Genomic DNA, 23923 nt, shown 5'->3' with positions numbered 1-23923 from the left:
TACGTTAGGACAGACCCCCATCTTAGTGCCTCCCACTTCATACAGCAGCCCCAACAATGCTGCTGCGGTCACCTTGGGGTCACCTTGAACATTGTAGTAAGACGACATGGCTCCCCCTAAATGCAGTGTTACTAGCAAACTACCGCTGTACACAGCGGTAAGAGCACCACAGATGTCCGTTGCCATGGATACAGGACAGGGTCACCGGCAGGCACAGAATACCAGCACGGCAGCGACATTCGCGCAGCTGCATCATGCAGCACAATACAGACAACGCAGTTTATGCTGCTGGTCGCTATCCACGTACTATATAACTCCTAGCAGTGTCACTCAATTATTTGCCGTAATACGTCCGCTCACCTTCAACCGGCCAGCTAAGAAGCAGTAGGGCGCCATTTTGTGCACTGACAAAGATGAGGTCGCATGAACGTGACGTCACGTCAGTGCTTCTTATAGGACGTGAAATGGGTGGAGTATGGGTGAAGTATGGGAGGCGAAGGGCGTGGGTAGAAAAGGACTTATCCGATAGGTAACAAATAGCAATGTTTCTTCTCTCAAAAACCTGTTTATATTAATGCGAGAGCGGGAATTTCACAGGAAACGATCTTCATTTGGGCATTTTGGACACGTAGTGATATTATTTGAATTTATTTTAATACTATGTTTAGTATGTTCTTACCTACCTGCAGGGATAGCTGAGTGACTTTACCACATGAAGGTGACCGTATGTGTCCTTCTATCACCACGTCAGTGTCTACGGCATTATCATTATTACCACGCAGTGTCTACATTATACGTATTTGTGAAAGTGAAGCTCCACTAATGGATCTTATGTAAAGAAAAGTACTAGAAAACTCTTCAGAAATGTAAACTTTTTTTTTTCCCCCAATAAATACATATACAAATTACATGTCACAATTTTTTTTTTGTCTGACCCCCCCCCCCCATTGGTAGCTCCCACATTAGCAGGTAAGACTCTGTTCACATCTGTGTCGTGGCTTCCGTCTATACCACGACCCAGTGCTAAATCCATCATACTGTGGCTACCACCAGCACCCGACTGACCCAGTTGACTTGCAATGGGGGCCATAAGGGGTTCCCTCATGCTGTCCTTCGTTTAGCCTCCAATGCTAATGTGAACAGAGCCTTACATTATTGCCAACCTTCTGTTTGTTTTTCTGGACAACTTCACTTACCGGCAAAAATCACTTACAGTCAAAATTTGTACAAACAAATTTGAAAACCAAAATAGATCACAAAGAATATATATATATATATATGAATTTCTGTTGTCTGTTGCATGTTCTTTATGCACAGCCAAACGACTGGACCAATTTGCACCAAATTTGGCACATCAGTAAAGCACGCGCTTCTGAAGGTTTATACCGGGTTTCAGCTCTCTAAGACCTACCATTCTCGACGTATTCACAAAATATGACACCACTGGCTTCCACATCAAGGCCCTTCCTCCATATCACATCAGATGACCTGTATTAGCCAATAGAAGCTCGCGGGTCCTTCATTCTTAGCCTCACTCTCATACACAGTTTAAGACCAGGTTTCCATAACAACCAAGCCATTTTTCTCCATTCGACGTGTTACTCGCTGTAAACGAACTGCACCTATGCTGGATTTGTATAGAGGCTGGTTGACAACAGAGAGAACAAATAGGCGCTACATAGGGTGAGTACGTCAGGATAGAATTCGCTTTCTCTATTAGATATAGTAAAAGGAGGCTTGCCTTTGGGGGTTGTGCATGGATAGGCACAACACTATTGTGGATCCAGTTGGTTAGGAAGGATGCTGCCGGTGCCCTAATCCCTGGAGCGTCAGGTGCCAACCTTGCCGGGGAGTGAATGCAGGTAGATAAAAACAATGGGAACCAGGTGTGATCCACTGTGAAAAAATCAACACTATCCAGGCGCAATACTTCCACGAGTCCAACACATTTTTTTGAAAAACAATATAATTTATTGTCTAAAACAATAGATCATAATAAATGACGACTAAATTGTCTCATGTTTACTTGATAAAGGGGTTCTGTTTCCCCGAAACGCGTTGTACCTCAGCAGACTTTTTTTTAATGTATATTTATTATGATCTATTGTTTTAGACTATAAATTATATTTTTTCAAAAAAACGTGTTGGACTCGTGGAAGTGTTGCGCCTGGATAGTGTCGGTTCTTTTCACAGTGGATCCCACCTGGCTCCCATTGTTTTTTATCTTATACTGGATTTGAGAATTCTCATCAATTTAACCCCTTTCAGAACAGTCATGCCTACAAAAAGGAACTCTGCACTTGGACTTTATTGGATATGCTGGCTTCATATTTGTAAAGGATCTTCCAGACACAGCTTTTGTGTCGACGCCCGTGGTTAATCAGTCTGCATCTGCTCCTAGGTCTGATAGAGTGACACGATCTGCTACCACTCAGGCTGGTAGGCTGAGGAGTGGTAGAACCTATCACAGCCTGGCCAGACGGAGCTACCTCCCGCCCTCGGTCTATTTATACCCTCATTTCCTGCTCTTCCTTTGCCTGTGATTCTGTCTTGTTTCCTGGCACTTCTGTTCCTGCTAGTACTATTGACCTCTGATTCAATTTGACCCTGGCTTTACTGACTACGCTCCTGCTCTGCGTTTGGTAGCTCGTACACTCCTGGTTTGACTCGGCTCATTCACTACTCTTGTTGCTCACGGTGTTGCCGTGGGCAACTGCCCCATTTCCCTTAGCTTCTGTGTACCCTTGTTTGTTTGTCTGTCGTGCACTTATTGAGGGACCGTTGCCCAGTTGTACGCCGTCACCTAAGACGGGCCGTGCAAGTAGGCAGGGACTGAGTGGCGGGTAGATTAGGGCTCACCTGTCTGTCTCCCTACCCCGACATTACAATATCAGTAGGAAATAACGTTTTTAACCACACACATAAACAACAAACAAATAGACCAGTATGAAACCGGATAACTCTGCTATTCTATATTATCAAAGTGAATGTCTGTCTGTCCTCTATAGGCATCCAAACGTCTGAACCATTTGACCCCAAATTTGGCACATAGGTACATCGGGTGTCCGGGAAGATTTTTGTAAATGTCCCAACCTTGCCGTTGTTCTCTGTTATCAGGGCATTATAGTAAATGTCTGTTTGTCGTCCTCTATAGGATCCAAACACCTGAACTATTTGACCCCAAATTTGGCACATAGGTACATCGGGTGTTCAGGAAGGTTTTTGTAAAGATCCCTTTCCTTGCTGTTGTTCTGTGTTATCAGCCATGATCAATACTATAAAAGCGAATACAGACATTCACTTTTATAGTAAAGATGTTTTTATCTGGCAGTAGCAGGTAGTGCACTTTACAAGATAATTGTAGGTAGGAAGGTACAGGGGAGTAGTTACCCATAGCAACCAATCAGATTACTGATAGCCATGAGGAAAGCTGCATTACTAGCTGCAGAGACTCCTCTTACCCAACTGCAAGCTGATCAAATGCGCCATACTGCTGCTAGAGCTGCTGAAACTCCTCAGCAAACTCAGGCTTTCTCAGCAACAGATTAGACAGGTGGTTTTCAGAAGTGCAGAGACTCCTGCCCGAACCCGGGCCAGTCAGCAAGCTGATAGAGCACATCATGTTCAGTGTGCTAATGAGTTGGCTTTCATGCATGAGGTTTTCAATTATGATCCAACCATAGTCTATGCCCAACTGGTAATAAAACTGCCAATGTTGTTAATAAACAGGCTCTGTCACAGTCTTATGACTCAATCTCCTACCAGTTTAGCTGTTGGGTATTTAGGAAGTTAAAATTGAAATAAACAGTGTGTACCTGCCAGGGTATATAGGGCTACTAGCGATTTCCCCGTAAAACAAGAAAATATGAGGGCATGGATAGACTCCTGGGCACTCAATGGCTCCTTGGAACAAATCCAATGAACACACAGACAGAATGACACGTTATACCCGGGCAGCGCCGGGTACTTTTTCTAGTAATAAACCGTATGTCTATAGCTCAGAATCAGGGGTAGCATCAGGACCTTGTATGCGCCACAGCACATTGTGCAACGTGATGCGGAAACTGAATGTTGCAACCTCTATAGTTACACCACTGCCTGTCGCATTTTTAAGAGTCATAACAATTTTATTTTTCCTACAACATAGCCATATGAGGACTTGCTTTTTGTGGGACAAGTTGTATATTTGAATTGCTCCATTTTTGGGTGCGCATAGTATATTGATTAACTTTTGTTAACATTTTTTTGGAGCATTGATTTTCGCATTTTAAATTTACACCATTCACGGTGTAAATAACATGTTACCTTTATTCGATGGATCGGTACGATTGCGGCGATACTAAATATGTAGAGTTTTTTTTTCATGTTTTACTACGTTTGCACAAAAAACTTTTTAAAAAATATTTGTTTTTGCATTGCCACATTTTAAGAGCCGTAACTTTTTTTATTTTTCTGTAGATTTAGCCATATGTGGGCTTGTTTTTTGCGGGACAATGTATAGTTTTCATTGGTACTATTTTTGGATACTTGGGACTTATTGATTAACTATTAATTGCATTTTTTTGGGAGAGGAATAAAAAAATAACTATTTTGCAATATTTTATGTACATCTGTCATGATCCGTGGGTATGGTGTCCCACTAGGCCACACCACCATAGTGGAGTAGCAGCTGGCCAAACAACAGTCCTAGTACAGGAGTTCCTTTGATAGTCATGACAGTAGCGGAGGCTCGGCACAGATGAACTTGAAGACAGATGACACCAGACGTGGTGTATAACAGCAGGCGTGACAGGTGGCACAACACGACTCCAACACTCTAAGGCACAGGAACAAATATAGCACGGGATACGGGTAGCAGGGCACGGGAACAACTGGAACAGGATGACGATAAGGGACCATTTGCAAAGACTAACATGGGTAAACACAACAACGCTCAGGCAATGAGTGAAAGGGCAGAGCCCTTTTTATAGTCCAGGGTGATCATGGGCTAATTAGTGATCTTTTACATGTGAGCGCACTTGACCCTTTAAGGCAGGGCGCGAGCACGCGCGCACCCTATGGGAACCAGCATAGCGAGGCGGAAGTGAGTGCCGGTGTCTCTCAGGAGGGAGATGCCGCCTAGCACTCACACGTCCATGTCCGCGGCCATCGAGGGTTAAGTCAGAACGATGGTCCACGGCTGTGGACGTTACGACATTGTTCACCTGACGGTTTAATCAATGTGTTAACTTCATTGTTCAAGTCGTTACGATCGTGGCGATATGATATATATATGTATTTTTTAGACTTTTACAAAAGAAAACCACTTTTTATGGAAAAAAGTGTTTTTATTTTTACTGTAATCTTTTTTAAAAAAAAATTATAAACGTAACTGTTTAAATTTTTTTTTTTAGATCCACTAGGGGACTTCACTTTGCGATCAGATATTATATCGCATACTCCGTATACCAAAGCATTATAGCCTCTCAGTGTAGGCAGTTACCGATTCCAGACCTGGGGGCTTTTATTAGGCCCCCGGCTGCCATGGAAACCCATCGGTGCCCCGCGATCCATTTAAGGGTGTGTCGATGGAGTGAAAGAGGGAGCTCCCTCTGTCAAACACCTTAGATGTCGCAGTCGCTATTGACCGTGACATTCAAGGGGTTAAACTGACGGAATCGGAGTACTCTTCGATTCCAGCAGGAAGAAGCCTGGCTCAGTATAACAGCCGTGCTCCGGCTGCTGATCTCGTGGGTACAGTGGCAGTACCTACGAGATACAAGCGACAGATATATCATTCACCATGCAGGAACTAGTACCCGCTTGGGACGGATATATCCGTCGCTCGTCGTCAAAAGTTTAGAGAAAATCAGTTTTTGTTTTTTTTACATAAGCTGGCCAAAGACTCCTATTTTTATGTACTGCCTTTGAATTTAAGAATGGTTGGTAACCCTAGTTAGCAAGTAAACAATGTGACTGAAATTGTGCCATCCAACGTCACCTCTAGGGGTTATGTGATGTCATGTAAATGCATCTCTCAATGGCTCTGGCACTGAACAGGGTGCATAGTTACTAACTTATGAGAACGTTTCAGAGAGTTTCCAGATGCCCCAGGCAGGCAGTACCACCATGTACTGTGCCCCAGGGAGAGGGCTTTCTCATATACTGTGACCAAGACAGAGAGTGCCCTTGTAAACTTTGTCAGAAAATAATACTCCCATCTTCTTACTCACACCTCATTTTTTCCTCCTGGAAGTGATATGTGATTGGCCAACTAGAAGCCAATCATCTGTTACTTTCTCTACCAGCACTTCCTCTCTATAAGTTAGGGTATGTTCACACGCACTGTTTTCAGACGTAATTCGGGCATTTTACGCCTTGAATTACGCCTGAAAAAATGGCTCCATTACGCCTACAAACATCTGCCCATTGCTTTCAATGGGTTTTACGATGTTCTGTTCCCACGAGGTGTAATTTTATGCGTCACTGTCAAAATACGACGCGTAAAAAGACGCCCGCGTCAAAGAAGTGCATGTCACTTCTTGGGACGTTTTTGGAACCGTTTTCATTGACTCCATTGAAAAACAGCTCCAATAACGTCTGTAAAATATGCCGCGAAAAACGCGAGTTGTTAAAAAACGTCTGAATATCAGGAGCTGTTTGCATGTGAGAACAGCTCCGTAATTTCAGATGTATTTTGCTACTGCGTGTGAACATACCCGAAAGAGTATTGCCATAGAAGTTCTCAGTTGTCTACCTTTGAAAGAGACAGTGTGACAAACTGGGGATGCTTCCTGCATCCGACCCCAGCTGTTTTACCCTTTGATCGCCGCGGTCCGTGACCACAGCATGATCAAAGAGAACTCCACTTCGATCGCATCACTGGAAACCCGGTGATGCGATTTAAGACCGGGGAATTCCCTCTGCAGTAAGCCCTGGAGACCTAGAAAGGATCCCAGGGCTGTCTGTTCATTTTGCATGCTGCTAGGGCACACTATGTGTTGCCCTAAAAGAAGCCTGTGTCATAGTCACACAGTGTAATGCATTAGCATACAGCAGTATACTAATACATTATAAGTAATTACGTCCTTTTCAGCGTTGCCTTAGCGCAAAAGGGCATAGAGTAATGTCCAGGAATGGTGACTTCACAAAGACTGTTGCTGTTTGTGACAGCTAACAAACACAGTTACCCGGCATGGGGCCAATCAGAGCGGTCCCCTGTCGGCGATCGCTGTGGTTGGTCACTCAAATGTGACTGACCAATCACAGCTGTCAATAACGGCATAGCGCTGTTTACCTGCTCTGAGAAGCTGGTTTCTATGTCCGAGCTTCTCAGAGCCGGTCATCAGCGTAGTGAAGTGTGTATCAGTTTTTCTGACACAAATTGAAAAACAAAACCACTCAGAACGTTCCCTATACTCACCCTCCATGCAGCTGATCTCTGCCACCCTGCCAGATCTGTGAAGAGCCCTGTCCACAGATTGTCCCCCCAAGTAACCCAATTCTACTCTATACTGACCCCTGACGCCATCACCTAGCTTTTGTCACCTGCTGACCTTTTACTTGTGGACGTCTGTCCCTACCTGTGCGCTCCGTCCCGCTCCTGTATTTTTAAGGAGTTTATTATTTTTTTCTTGTTAAAAAAACATATAAAAAAATGTACACTGTTCTATAGCAATTGTTACGCTACAGTGTTAGGAAGTCTTGTTAGGGGTAGCACTACTGTAACGTCCGTGGTCGCTGACCACAAATCCTTCCATCCAGTCGACGCCCTTCTCTCAAGAGATTTCTGCATATATGGCTGTCCTGCTCCACAGTGACCACCAGGGTGCGCTCACAAGCTCAGTCCAGACTTAAGACGCCAGAGCGCACGCATGTTGGAGATTGCGCTAATTGCTCCCAGAGCACCCTGGGCTATAAGAAGGCTCCAGCCCCATCGTCCCACGCCTGAGCATTGTTGTCGTATTCCAAGTTTGTTTTGCAAATGGTCCCCTAGTGTTTCCTGCTCCCAGTGTTCCCTGTTCCTATATCCTGTAACCTGTATCCTGATCTAGTGCCGTGCTGAGCTGTAGCTGTTCTGTATACCACGCCTGTCCTGCATCTCCACGCCTGACGTCTATCTGCTGCCTAGTTCCTGCCTAGCCTGCCTTGCTACTGTCCAAGCTGCCACAGGTACCCAATATGAACTATAGACTCTGACCTGCGCCGTTGGCCAGCTGCCATACCGCCAAGGCGGTACGGCCCAGTGGGTCCACGAACCCTACGTGACAGCTACTTTATATAGGCTCATTACTTGATCTCTGTGTCCTGTCACCACCTGTGACCTATACAATGTCCTGCTCCTTTATTTTTAGGGAACATATGTTTATAAAAAAATAAATATATTTAAAAAAAAACGTTTTTAGGGAGTTTTATTAGGCGTTAGCGTCAATAACGCTAGTTATATATATTATATCAAATATATAGTTAATAATATAGTTATTACATATTGTACCATACCAATATGGCCCAGAGATTTTATAGTGCGGAGGAGGCATGATATGGTCCGATACAGACACTTCTAGTGAGGATGGGATGGAATTTGTTCTTTCATCGTCATCTTCATCTGCCCCAATAGCGCAGAAGAGCAGTCGGTCATGCGCAGCCTGATTCAAATGAGGCAATGCGGGTACCTTGCTGTAAATTATACCCCTCAGGTTCCAATTTTCACAGCCTCCTCAGGAATCCAAGTAGAGGCAGCGAGGTTCAGGGAATTTGTTTCTGCAATGGTCCAGCAGACCAATTTGTATGCAGAGCAGTTTATTGCCAGCAATCCCACCTCATATCAAGCCAGAGGTCAAAACTAGGCCCCCACAAACTCAGTGGAACTCAGAAAATTTTGGGGCGTATTGTTAAACATGGAGCTTCACAAAAAAATTTTTTTATCCGGGACTACTGGTCCTCTGATGTATTATAGAAATGTGCCGCTTTAGGCTGGGTTCCCACGGGCCGGATACGCTGCGTAAAAACCATGTAGAGTACCTGACCTAGAACCCGCAGCAGATTCCGTCTGAAAAACCACACCACATTATGTCGGTTTTTCTTCTGAAATTTCTGCTGCGGTTAACAGCATAGAAATAAGAAAAAAAGCATCCATAACTACCTAGGCCGTTGTCATGGTGACGTGTCCCTCATTTGCAGTCTGGTCTGGCCTCCCTGGATGACGCTCCAGCCCATGTAACCACTGCAGCCTGTGATTGGCTGCAACAATCACATGGGATGAAACGTCATCCCAGGAGGCCAAACTGGAAGTAGAAGCAGGGAGTTCTGGGTAAGTATTATTTTTTGCGTGATTGCGTTGTGATTTTTGCGGCGGAATCGCTGCAATTGTGTCGCAGAAGTCGCAACACTTGGCTTTCTGTTGCGGGTTTTGCATCCCCATTGAATTCAATGAGAGAAACCTGCAACAGAAAAGCAACGAAATCTCAGCATAAATTGATATGCTGCGGATTTAAATTCCGCACCGCAAGTAAATTTATTAACCCCTTAAGGACGCAGCCTAGTTTTGGCCTTAAGGCTCAGAGCCCATTTTTCAAATCTGACATATTTCACTTTATGTGGTAATAACGTCGGAATGCTTAAACCTATCCAAGCGATTCTGAAATTGTTTTCTCGTGACACATTAGGCTTCATGTTCGTGGTAAAATTTGGTCGATATATTCAGTGTTTATTGGTGAAAAATTGCAAAATTTAGAGAAAATTTTGAAAAAATAGCATTTTTCAGAATTTAAATGCATCTGCTTGTAAAACAGACGATTATACCACCCCAAATAGTTACTAGTTCACATTTCCCATATGTCTACTTTAGATTGGCATCGTTTTTTGAACATTCTTTTATTTTTCTTGGACGTTACAAGGCTTAGAACATAAACAGCAATTTCTCATATTTTTAAGAAAATTTCAAAAGCCTTTTTTTTAAGGTACCTCTTGAGTTCTGAAGTGGCTTTGAGGGGCCTATGTATTAGAAACCCTGATAAAACACCCCATTTTAAAAACTAGACCCCTCAAAGTATTCCAAACAGCATTTAGAAAGTTTTTTAACCCTTCAGGCATTTCACAGGAATTAAAGCAAAGTGGAGGTGAAATTTGCAAATGTCATTTTTCTTGCTGAATTTCAATTTTATTCAAATTTTTTTCTGTAACACAGAAGGTTTTACCAGAGAAACACTACTAAATATGTATTGTCCAGATTCTGCAGTTTTTAGAAATGTCCCACATGTGGCTCTACTGCGCTCGTGGAATAAAACACAAGCCCTAGAAGCAAAGAAGCACCTAGTGCATTTTGAGGCCTCTTTTTTATTAGAATATATTTTAGGCAGCATGCCAGGTTTGAAAAGGTGTTGAGGTGCCAAAACAGTAGGAATCCCCCAATAGTGACCCCATTTTGGAAACTACACCCCTCAAGGAATTCATTTATGGTTGTTGTTACCATTTTGACCGCACAGTTTTTTCACAGCACGTATTTGAATTGGGCTGTGAAATGAAAAAAATGTAATTTTTTCCAATAAGATGTAATTTTTTATCAAAATTTCTTGTTTTCACAGGGAACAAAATACCCAATTTTGTTGCCCAATTTCTCCTGAGTGCAGCAATACCCAATTTTTGGCGATAAACTGCCGTTTGGGCCCATGGGAGGCCTCAGAAGTAAAGGAGCGCTGTGTGTTCTTTGGAGTGCAGATTTTGCTGGTTTGGTTTTCGGGTGCCGTGTCGCATTTGCAGAGCCCCAGAGGTATCAAAGCAATGGAAACCCACCAGAAGTGACCCCATTTTGGAAACTACACCCCTCAAGGAATTCATGTATGGGTAATGTGACCATTTAGACCCCATAGTTTCTTCACAGAACTTATTTGAATTTGGCTGGGAATTTTAAAAAAAATATTTTTTCCAATAATATGTCGTTTTAGCTCAAAAATTCTTATTTTCACAAGAAATAAAATACTCCATTTTGTTGCCCAATTTGTCCTGAGTGCGGGAATACCCCATTTGTGGTGATAAACTGCCGTTTGGGCCCATGGGAGGGCTCAGAAGGAAAGGAGCGCTATTTGTTCTTTGGAGTCCAGATTTTGCTGGATTGGTTTTCGGGTGCCATGTCGCATTTGCAGAGCCCCAGAGGTATCAAAGCAATAGAAACCAACCACAAATGACCCCATTTTGGAAACTACACCCCTCAAGGAATTCATTTATGGGTGTGGTGACCATTTTGACCCCATAGTTTTTTCACAGAACTTATTTGAATTGGGCTGGGAATTAAAACAACATTTTTTTTTTCAAATAATATGTAGTTTTGGCTGAAAATTTCTTATTTTCACAAGAAACAAAATACCCCATTCTGTTGCGCAATTTGTTCTGAGTGCTGCAATACCCCATTTGTGGTGATAAACTGCGGTTTGGGCCCATGGGAGGGCTCAGAAGGAAAGGACCACCATTTGGCCTACTGGGGATTTTCTAGTGCGAAGTCATGTATGCAGAAGCCCCTGAGGTACCAGTACAGTTGAAACCCGCAAGAAGTGACCCCGTTTTAAAAACGACACCCTTAAGGCATTCATCTAGAGGTGTAGTGAGCATACACCCCATAAACTGTAATGTGGGTTCTCCCATGTATGGCAATACCCTACATGTGGCTGTTATCAGCTGCCTGGGGATAAGCTGTGCGGAGTGCATCAGGGTAAGTAAAACTGGGGTAAATTATAAACCAAGGGATGTATGATAAATTTTAAAACACTCTTTCATACAGAGCTCTGCTTGTTCGGGACACGTGTCACATTGATATATTGTGTCATCCCTTATCGCCCTCTTATAGCAGACTTTGCACCTCTTTTAGCTTTTTCCCTTCTTGCCAGTTTGGGGAACTTCTCCTGGAAAGTGTTGCCGCCCTGGTACGATGCGTGTAGCCCCGCTTCCAGAAGTACTGGGTGCTCCCCCTTCTTGGTCCCTAAAGATTAGGTTCTTGATAATCACCTCTTGAAATTCCAGGAAAGTTCCCCTCTGGCCTGCACATCGATGTAGCACGTACACATTGTACAATGCCATCTGTATGATGTGCCCGGCCAGCTTCTTATAGCACACCGCATGGCGCTGTAGGGCTTCAGGACTTGATCTGACAAGTCCATCCCTCCCATGTACCTATTGTAGTCCAGGATGCAGTCTGGTTTGGGGGTGGCCTTTCCTTCATATATCCTAAATCTGTAGGTATACCCTGATGCACTCTCGCACAGCTTATACATCTTCACGCCATACCTTGCCCTCTTACCCGGCAGGTACTCGCGGAATTGAACCCTCCCTTTAAAATGTACCAGGGACTCATCAATAGAAATACACTTCTCGGGGGTGAATGCTTGGGAAAACCGGGCACTGAAACGGTCTAATAGGGGTCTCCATTTATACAAACGGTCAAAACTGGGGTTCATCTCGAGGTGGGCACGGCTCATTATCAGTATAATGTAAGAAGCGAAGTATTGCCTAATTTATTTATTTATTTAGGTTACAGTTCAGTTCTGAAGTTGCTTTGAGGGGCCCATATATTAGAAACCCCTATCAAACACCCCATTTTAGAAACTAGACCCCTCAAAGTATTCACAACAGCGTTTAGAAAGTTTATGAACCCTTTAGGTGTTTCACAGAAATTTAGAGCAAAGTAGAGGTGAAATTTACATATTTTTTTTTGTCAGAAAATCCTCTTTATACCATTTTTTTTATAACACAAAAGGATTTATCAGAGAAACGCAACTTAATACGTATTGCCCAGATTCTGCAGTTTTGAGAAATATCCCACATGTGGCCCTAGTGCGGTAATGGACTGAAGAACCGGCCTCCGAAGCAAAGGAGCACCTAGTGGATTTTGAGGCCTCTTTTTTATTAGGCACCATGTCCGGTTTGAAGAGGTCTTGTGGTGCCAAAACATTGCAAACCCCCCAACAGTGACCCCAATTTGGAAACTAGACCCCTTGAGGAATCCATTGTAGTTTTCTTGGGGTGCATGCGGCTTTTTGATCAGTTTTTATTCTATTTTTAGGTGGCGTGGTGACTAAAAAACAGCAATTCTACTATTGTTTTTTTATTCAATTTTTTTTACAGCGTTCACCGTGCGCTATAAATGACATATTCACTTTATTCTGCGGGGCGATACGATTATGGCGATACCCTATGTTTATAGTTTTTTTTTTATGTCTTACGGCGTTTGCACAATAAAATACGTTTTGTAAAAAATCATTCACTTTTTGTGTTACTTTATTCTAAGAGCCAGAACTTTTTTATTTTTCAATCAATAAAGCCGTGCGAGGACTTATTTTTTGTGTAACGAACTGTAGTTTAGATCAGTACCATTTTTAGGTACATGCGACTTTTTGATCTCTTTTTATTCCATTTTTTGGGAGGTGAAGTGACCAAAGAATTGTGATTGTGGTACGGTTTATTATTATTTTCTTTTACGGCGTTCACCGTACGGGATAAATAACGAAATAATTTTGTAGTTCAGGCCGTTACGGACGCGGCAATACTAATTATGTTTAGTTTATTTGTTTGTTTATATATCTTTATTAATAATAAATGACTGATAAGGTAAAAAGGGGAATTTTTACTTTTAATACTTTTAAAACTTTTATTTTATTATTTTTACACATCTTTTTTTAACTTTTTTTTAACTTTATTACTTTGTCCCACTAGGGGACTTGAGGGCAGGAGGCCCTGATCACAATTCTAATACACTGCACTACATGCGTAGTGCAGTGTATTAGAACTGTCACTGACAGCAAGCATAGTGGGTCCTGACAATGTCAGGACCCACTAGGCTTCCGTCTATGGCATAGCCGGACGCCATTGTTTGGTGTCCGGTTGCCATAGTCACCATCGCCGGCCGCTATCGTGTAGCAGGCCGGCGATGGCAGCTTAACTACTAAAAAGCCGCGATCTCTATAGAACGCGGCTTTTAAGTGGTTAATCAGCGGGGACACAGCGATCCGTCCCCGCTGTAGGAGCTGCGGCAGCTGCTGTACGAGACAGCAGCTGTCACAGCTCCTGTATGTGTCGGGAGGACGGCCGAAACGGCCGTTACTCCCGAGACGTACTATTAGGTCATGGAGCGCGAACGATACAGCTGCCATGACCTAATAGTACGTCCAGGAGCGGGAAGGGGTTAAGTTTACGCTTCGTCCTTTTTCCGCAGCGTGGGCATGAGATTTTCAAAATCTCATCCTCTTTGCTCCTACCGTAAATGCTGTGGAATTTGCGAGGAAAAAGATTCAAAAATTGATCCCTCAGACCTCGTATGGGAACCACGGTCAAAGATAACTAACTTTAACCCCTTCCCTCTTTAGCCACTTTTGACCTTCCTGACCGAGCCTCATTTTTCAAATCTGACATGTTTCACTTTATGTGGTAATAACTCCGGAATTCTTTCACCTATCCAAGCGATTCTGAGATTGTTTTCTCGTGACACATTGGACTTTAAGTTACTGGCAAAATTTGCTCGATATGTTCAGTATTTAATTGTGAAAAACACCAAAATTTAGCGAAAAATTGCAAAAATTAGCATTTTTCTCAATTTAAATGTATCTGCTTGTAAGACAGGCAGTTATACCACACAAAATTGTTGCTAATTAACATCCCCCATATGTCTACTTTAGATTGGTATCGTTTTTTGAACATCCTTTTATTTTTCTATGACATCACAAGGCTTAGAACTTTAGCAGCAATTTCTCACATTTTCAAGAAAATTTCGAAAGGCCATTTTTACAGGGACCAGTTCAGTTGTGAAGTGGCTTTCAGGGCCTTATATATTAGAAACCCCCAAAAAGTCACCCCATTTTAAAAACTTCACCCCTCAAAGTATTCAAAACAGCATTTAGAAAATGTCTTAACCCTTTACACATTTCACAGGAATTAAAGCAAAGTAGAGGTGAAATTTACAAATTTAATATTTTTTTGCAGAAATAAATTTTGAATACAATTTTTTTTATAACACAGAAGGTTTTACCAGAGAAATGCAACTCAATATTTGTTGCCAGGTTTCTGCAGTTTTGGAAATATCCCACATGTGGCCCTAGCGTGCTACTGGACTGAAGCACCTGCCTCAGAAGCAAAGGAGCTCCTAGTGGATATTGGGGCCTTATTTTTGTTAGAATAAATTTTAGGCATCATGTCAGGTTTGAAGGGCTCTTGCGGTGCCAAAACAGTCAAAATCCCCCAAAAGTGACCCCATCTGGGAAACTACACACCTCAAGGAAATTATCTAGGGGTACAGTGAGCATTTTGACCGCACAGGTTTTTTACAGAAATTATTGGAAGTAGGCCATGAAAATTAAAATCAACATTTTTTCAAAGAAAATGTAGGTTTAGCGATTTTTTTTCTCATTTCCACAAGGACTAAAGGAGAAAAAGCACCGTAAAATTTGTAAAGCAATTTCTCCCGAGTAAAACAATACCCCATATGTGGTAATAAACGGTTGTTTGGACACACGGCAGGGCTTCGAAGGGATGGAGTGCCATTTGGCTTTTGGAGATCACATTTAGCAGGAATGGTTTGCGGAGGCCATGTCACATTTACGAAGTCCCTGAGGAGACAAAACAGTGGAAACCCCCCACAAGTGACCCCATTTTGGAGACTACACCCATTGAGGAAATTATCTAGGGGTATAGTGAGCGATTTGACCCCACAGTTTTTTTGCAGAATTTATTGGAAGTAGGCCCTGAAAATAAAAATCTACATTTTTTCAAAGAAAATGTAGGTTTAGCTTATTTTTTCTCATTTCCACAAGGACAAAGCACCACTTAATTTGTAAAGCAATTTCTCCCGAGTAAAACAATGCCCCACATGTGGTAATAAATGGCTGTTTGGAGACACGGCGTGGCGTAGAAGGGAAAGAACGCTATTTGGCTTTTGGAGATCACATTGAGCAGGAATGGTTTGCGGAGGCCATGTCACATTTACAAAGCCACTGAGGGGAAAAAACAATGAAAACGCCCAAAAAGTGACACCATTTAGGAAACTACACCTCTTGAGGAATTCCTCTAGGGGTGTAGTGAGCATTTTGACCCCACAGATGTTTCATAGAATTTATTAGAATTGGGCAGTGAAAATAAAAACAATCCTTTTTCTTCAATAAGACGTAGCTTTAGCTCAAATTTTTTCATTTTCGCAACAAATAAAGGAAAAAAAAGAACCCAACATTTGTAAAGCAATTTCTCTCGAGTACGGCAATACCCCATATGTGGTCATAAACTGCTGTTTGGGCACACGGCAGGGCTCAGAAGGGAAGGACCGCCATTTGGAGTGCAGATGTTGCTGGATTGGTTTCTCGGCGCCTGTGGGCCCAAAACAGTGGAAACCCGCCAGAAGTGATCCCATTTCGGAAACTACACCCCTCAATGCATTTACCTAGGGGTGTAGTAAGCATTTTAACCCTGCAGGTGATTGGCAGAAATTGGTGTGCACTCGATGTTGCAGAGTGAAAATGGGATTTTTTTCCATAGATATGCCAATATGTGGTGCCCAGCTTGTGCCACCATAACAAGACAGCTCTCTAATTATTATGCTGGGTTTCCTGGTTTTAGAAACACCCTACATGTGGCCCTAATCTCTTGCCTGGACAGTCGACCAGGCTCAGGAGTGAAAGCGTACCATGTAAAATTGAGGCCTAATTTGGCGATTTACAAAGTATTGGTTCACAACTGCAGAGGCTCTGATGTGAAATAATAAAAAATAAACCCCTGTGAAGTGACCCCATTATGGAAACTGCACCCCTCAAGGCATTTATTAAGGGGTGTAGTGAGCATTTTCACCCACAGGTCTTTTCCATAAATGAATGCGCTGTGGATGGTGCAAATTCAAAATTTATATTTTTCCCTAGATATGCCATTCAGTGGCAAATATGTCGTGCCCAGCTTATGCCACTGGAGACACACACCCCAAAAATTGCTAAAAGGGTTCTCCCGGGTATGACGGTGCCATATATGTTGAAGGAAACTGCTGTTTGGGGACGCTGTAGGGTTCAGATGGGAGGAAATGCCATTTGGCTTTTGGAGCGTGGAATTTGCTTGGTAGTAGTTTTGTTTGGAGTCTTACTGGTGTTTCCGTTTATAATGTGGGGGCATATGTAAGCCGGGCAGAGTATATAAGGGGCATAGTCAGGTGGTATAATAATGGGGTAAAAAAAAACAATAAAATGATCCATATATGTGTGTTACGCTGTGACACAATCCTTTCTGCACAGGCCGGTGTCGCACTGATATATGGCGTCCTTTTTTATCCCCCTTTTGGTCCACACTCCGCGCCTTTGCAGTTTGGGGAATTCTGCTGGGAAGTGTTGTCCTGGTATAATACGGGCACCCTCGCTTCCAGCGGATATGTTTGGGCCCTCCCTTTCCTGGTTCCCTAATTTTAGGTCCTTGATAAATCGCCTCTTCAAACAGAAGAAATGTTCCCCTCGGGCACAACTGCATATTTTTTTATTTCCTGACTTATTGGAGCAATAACTAATTTAATTTTTCATAGACGTAGCGGTATGAGGGCTGGTTTGTTGCGGGACAAGCTGTAGTTATTATTGGTACCATTTTGGGGTACATGCAACTTTTTGATCACCTTTTATCCTATTTTTTGGGATGCCAGGTAAACAAAAAAACGCAATTCTGGCACAGCTTTTTTCGTTTTTTTTTATACAGCGTTCACCATGCGTTATAAATTACACGTTAACTTTATTCTGCGGGTCAGTACGATTCCGGCGATACCTAATTTATAGAACTTTTTCATGTTTTACAACTTTTTGCACAATAAAATTACTTTTGTAAAAAGAATGTCTTTTTTCTGTCGCCAAGTTGTGAGAATCATAACTTTTTAATTTTTTTGTCGACGGAGTTGTATGAGGGCTTGTTTTTTTGCGGGACGAGCTATAGTTTTTATAGGTACTATTTTTGGATACGTGCGACTTTTTGATCACTTTTTATTCTAATATTTGTAGGGCAAAGTGACCAAAAAACAGAAACTCTGGTAACGTTTTTTCCTCTTTTTTTTTTACGCTGTTCACCGCGTGCAATAAATAATATAATATTTTGATACCTCCGGTCGTTACGGTCGTGGCGATACAAAATACATATGGTTTATTATTATTTTTCAATAATAAAGGACTCCGTCTGGAGAAAAAAAGGTTCAAGCTGCAGAGGCGACAAGGCTTCTTTACAGTGAGAACTGTGAATCTATGGAATAGTCTACCGCAGGAGCTGGTCACAGCAGGGACAGTAGATGGCTTTAAAAAAGGGTTAGATAATTTCCTAGAACAAAAAAATATTAGCTCCTATGTGTAGAAATTTTTCCTTCCCTTTTCCCTTCCCTTGGTTGAACTTGATGGACATGTGTCTTTTTTCAGCCGTACTAACTATGTAACTATGTAAGAGTAAAAGGGGGATTGTGTTTTATTTGATTACTTGAAACTTTTATTGTTTTCAAACTTTTATTTTTTGCACTTTTTTTTTACACTTTTTTATACTTTTTTTACACTTTTTCTCAAGTCCCACTAGGGGATTTGAAGGTCCAACGGTCAGATTTTTTTTTTTCTAATACATTGCACTACCTATGTAGTGCAATGTATTAGATCTGTCAGTCATTCACTGACAGCAAGCCGATTAGGCTTCGCCACCCGGCGGGGCCTAAATCGGCTTCCGTAATGGCAGAGCAGGAGACCATTGTGTCTCCTGTTGCCATAACAGCAGTCGCCAGTCCTGATTGCCTGTCAGGGCTGGCGATCTGCTAGTAACCGCTACGATGCAGCAGCTGACTTCCACCGCTGATGACGCCGGATCAGCTCCTGACCCGGCGCCATCTTGCCGGCAGCTACGGAAGCCGATCAGGCTCCGCCGCCGGGCGGATCTTGACCGGCTTTGGTGCTAGGCAGACCGGGAGGCCAGTATTAGGCCTCCGGTTGCCATTGCAGCCACCGGAACCCCGGCAATTTCATTGCTGGAGCTCCGATGAGCTGCAAACACCTTAAGTGCAGCGATCGCGTTTGAGCGCTGCACTTAAGGGGTTAATGGCGGGGATCGAAGCTAATTTCGGTCCCCGCCGTTACAGCCGGATGTCAGCTGTAAGATACAGCTGAGATCCGGTGATGGAAGGCACCGGCTCAGCTTCTGAGCCGGTCCCAAACATTCGGCGTATAGGTACGTCAAGATGCGGGAAGTCAATGCTTTCCATGACGTACCTATACGGCAAATGTCGGGAAGGGGTTAATAACATACGCAATTTTCTGTTACCTGGCTGCACATACTCTTGTTGTCAGGTCTATCATCTCTTGCTCTCTCAATTGGCTTACCTGATTATCCAACAAAGGTCCTACTACCAATGGGCCCATAATTGTGGCCGATTCCAAAAGCGTACCTAGAGTCAGTGTAAATGTCGGCCGTCTTACCTTTTTACCAGGTTACAAGTCTCAGCGAGCACCTCCAGCTCCGCTCCTTGAGATGAACAAGAAGGTAAGAGTGGTTTCTGGGTAATTTACCTTATGTATCGTATCCTGTCTTGTACATACTGTATATGATGAAGTATCTCTTCATTACAAATTTACATTGGAAACCCATGTTGCATATAGATGAACTATTTCAAAAGGCTGGAGTTTTATTTTTCCACATTCATCTGATAATCCAGAACACTTGTAAATCCCACCCCCACCAGGTCCTGTAAATACCTGATTAATACAAAAACAAACAAACTATTTTACTAAAATCTGGCATTAAATGAACAATGTTCAGACAATTTTTTTTTTGCCTCCTTGCATTCTAAATCTGTAAAAACTCATCTGTGGAAGACGTCATTTCGGGCCCCTGTGCAGATTTGCTGGTGGGAGATGATCTCTTACACAATACCTCATATTAGGTGGAGACTACAGCACAGCATACCCGTGTCATATTTACCATTCTGGAAGGATCTGGAACCATCTATACAGAAAAAACTCAAAATTTAGGTTACTGTCAAACACATTTAATCTGTATTACTCATTGGGGTCTGCTACACATTTTGTAGACCTCCTAGAACCAAATTCATTAATTCAAAACAAAATAAAATTGTACCTGATCAGTCCCCTCACTACTCTCAGTCCCCCCACTACTCTCAGTCCCCCCACTACTCTCAGTCCCCTCACTACTCTCAGTCCCCTCACTACTCCCTCCTATTTGGACTCTGCAAAAGTAATGTAGCAGGGTTCAAAACTACATATCTCAACATAATAAGGTCGGGCACTCTATCTGTGGGGGGGGGGGGGGCACTAATTTGGCCCCCTTTAATACACATTAGCCTGGAACAAAGATGACTTTCTCCTGACAAAAATACATTTTATCTTTTAACCCCTTAATGACCAGCCTATTTTTGACCTTAATGACCAAGCTATTTTTTACGTTTTTCAATCGTCGCATTCCAAGAGCTATAACCTTCTTATTTTTGCGTCGACTTAGCTGTATAAGGTCTTGTTTTTTGCGGGACAAGTTGTATTTTTTAATAGCACCATTTTTAGGTACATATTATTTATTGATTAACTTTTATTAACTTTTTTTTGGGGGGGAATAGAAAAAAATCTGAAATTTTGCCACTCTTTTTTGCGTCCTAAATCTACACCGTTTACCGTGTGGTATAAATAACACAATAACTTTATTCAGCGGGTTGTTACGATTGCAACGATACCAAATTTGTATAGTTTTTGTATGTTTTACTACTTTTACACAGTAAAAACGCTTTTTTTTCAAAATTATTTGTTTTTGTGTCTCCATATTTGAAGAGCCGTAACGTTTTTATTTTTTCGCCGATGCGGTTGTATGAGGGCTTTTTTTTTTGCGGGACGACTTGTAGTTTTTATTGGTACCATTTTGGAGTAGATCCGACATTTTGATCACTTTTTATTACATTTTTTTAAAGTCAGGATTCACAGAAAAGAGCAATTTTTCCATAGTTTTTTATTATTTTTTTTACGGCGTTCACCGTGCGGGTTAAATAATGTAATAGATTTATAGCCGGGGTCGTTACGGACGCGGCGATACCAAATATGTGTAACTTTTTAACTTTATTTTGTTTTTTTAATAGTAAAGCATTTTGTAAGGGGAAAAGCTGGGTTTTTCATTTTTTTCACATTTTATTTTTAATTAACTTTATTAAACTTTTTTTTCACTTTTTTACTAGTCCCATTAGGGGACTATAATATGCGATTCTGCGATCGCATTAATAATACACTGCAATACTTTTGTATTGCAGTGTATTACTGCCTGTCCGTTTAACACGGACAGGCATCTGCTAGGTCATGCCTGCGGCATGATCTAGCAGGCATTCACTCCAGGCAGCCTGGGGGCCTTTATTAGACCCCCGGCTGCCATTAGAGCAGGGGTCAGGAACCTTTTTGGCTAAGAGAGCCGTAAACGCCACATATTTTGAAATATAATTCCGCGAGAGCCGTACAATATGTTTAAAGGGCCATTGACAGATCAATCGCTCCAATGTTCACTTAGTACAGCAAGGAATGCTCCTCCCTGCTGTATAAAGCCACAACTGGACTGAAACAATGGTAATTAGCAGTAAAAAAATTAAATAAATAACTTACATTGTGAGCTTGCGATGCATGACATCAGTCCAGCAGTCTGGCTTCTTCTTTTTCCTGCGCATGACTGGAAGCTGGCATTCTTCCCACCTGATGTTGAGAGAATGCCAGCTTTGAGGCATTCGCAGAAGAAAGAAGCTGGAATGTTGGACATGTCACACAACGCATTGTCAGTTATGTCAATTATCTATTTTATTATTTTACAGCGAATTATTGTTTAGGTCCAGCGGTGGCTTAGTGCAGCAGAGAGGAACACTCCTTTGTGTACTAAGTGACCGCTGGAGCAATTGTATCTGTCAGTGGCCCTTTTAAAAGTGTTGGTCTTACAGAAAATGAACAAAAAAGAGAGGCTCAGACCCATAGGGAACTAAAGCATTTACTACTTAAAGTGGTACATACAAGCAGGCACACCCAGCGTAATAAATAATTGAACTTTATTAAATAGTCTCACTGTACATAAAGTGCACACATTGACTTGTATTTAATTTTAAAGAACAACAAATCTCCGAACTCTTTTTTTTATAACATAATAACGTTTTAATGCTGTTGCTAACCAACGACGAATAGAATACTTCCTACCGTTAACGTCCAAGGGAGACACAAGGGAGGAGGCAGATGCCGCTTCACTAGGGGACGCAGGTGCGTGCTTGCAGACGGCGCGGCTATGCAGGGAGTTATGGGAAATGTAGTCCATGCTCCCTGCCGCTCACCACTGCCGCCAATGCTTATCAGGCCATCAAAGAACTACCAATATCAGCGTGCACCGCGGCCTGATGGAGCGCGGTGCACGGGCTGATGGAGCGCGGTGCATGCATCCTTCCCATAGACAGGTAGGAGCAGTGGCGGATTAAGAAGACCATGGGCCCTGGGCTGTTACCCAAACTTGGGCCCCCCTTCTCCACCACCACCCTGCCGCGCCGTAACTATTGCTAACACTACCTAAACACTAGTACACAAAGTACACACAGTACGCACATTATGCACAAAGTACGCACATTATGCACAAAGTACGCACATTATGCACAAAGTACACACAGTACACAAAGTAGGCACATTATGCACAAAGTACGCACATTATGCACATTATGCACAAAGTACACAAAGTAGGCACATTATGCACAAAGTACGCACAGTACACAAAGTACCACATTATGCACAAAGTACGCAAATTATGCACAAAGTACGCACATTATGCACAAAGTACGCACATTATGCACATTATGCACAAAGTACGCACATTATGCACAAAGTACACAAAGTAGGCACATTATGCACAAAGTACGCACATTATGCACAAAGTACACAAAGTACCACATTATGCACAAAGTACACAAAGTAGGCACATTATGCACAAAGTACGCACAGTACACAAAGTACCATATTATGCACAAAGTACGCACATTATGCACAAAGTAAGGACATTATGCACAAAGTACGCACATTATGCACAAAGTACACAAAGTATGCACATTATGCACAAAGTACGCACATTATGCACAAAGTACACAAAGTACGCACATTATGCACAAAGTAGGCACATTATGCACAAAGTACGCACATTATGCACAAAGTACACAAAGTACGCACATTATGCACAAAGTATGCACAGTACACAAAGTACCACATTATGCACAAAGTACGCACATTATGCACAAAGTACCCACATTATGCACAAAGTACACAAAGTACGCACATTATGCACAAAGTACGCACATTATGCACAAAGTACCCACATTATGCACAAAGTACACAAAGTACGCACATTATGCACAAAGTAGGCACATTGTGCACAAAGTACGCACATTATGCACAAAGTACGCACATTATGCACAAAGTATGCACATTATGCACAAAGTATGCACAGTACACAAAGTACCACATTATGCACAAAGTACACAAAGTAGGCACATTATGCACAAAGTACACAAAGTAGGCACATTATGCACAAAGTACGCACATTATGCACAAAGTACGCACATTATGCACAAAGTAGGCACATTATGCACAAAGTATGCACAGTACACAAAGTACCACATTATGCACAAAGTACGCACATTATGCACAAAGTACGCACATTATGCACAAAGTACGCACAAAGTACGCACATTATGCACAAAGTACGCACAAAGTACGCACATTATGCACAAAGTACGCACAGTACACAAAGTACACACATTATGCACAAAGTACACAAAGTAGGCACATTATACACAAAGTATGCATAGTACACAAAGTACACACGAGTATGCACATTATACACTAAGTAGGCACATTATACACGAGTATGCACATTATACACAAAGTACACCTTGTAAACACATGAATATGGACATTAAACATAC

General features: G+C 42.3%; 1 protein-coding gene across 1 annotated transcript in view; it reads right to left on the bottom strand.

The window, feature by feature from the left end:
- The window catches only part of ACO2 (aconitase 2), a 43796-nt gene extending 43327 nt beyond the window's left edge, over window positions 1-469 (bottom strand). The window contains exon 1 of the mRNA XM_075833589.1: window positions 361-469. Coding sequence (XP_075689704.1) covers window positions 361-396 — 36 coding nt within the window. The 5' untranslated portion in view covers window positions 397-469. The remainder of the gene's footprint in view (window positions 1-360) is intronic.
- Between the last annotated feature and the right edge of the window lie 23454 nt (window positions 470-23923).

This window comes from Rhinoderma darwinii, chromosome 7 (genome assembly GCF_050947455.1).
Source record: "Rhinoderma darwinii isolate aRhiDar2 chromosome 7, aRhiDar2.hap1, whole genome shotgun sequence".
Lineage (NCBI taxonomy): Eukaryota > Metazoa > Chordata > Amphibia > Anura > Rhinodermatidae > Rhinoderma > Rhinoderma darwinii.
Note: the sequence above shows the minus strand (reverse complement) of the source record. Positions and strands in the feature narration are given on the sequence as shown.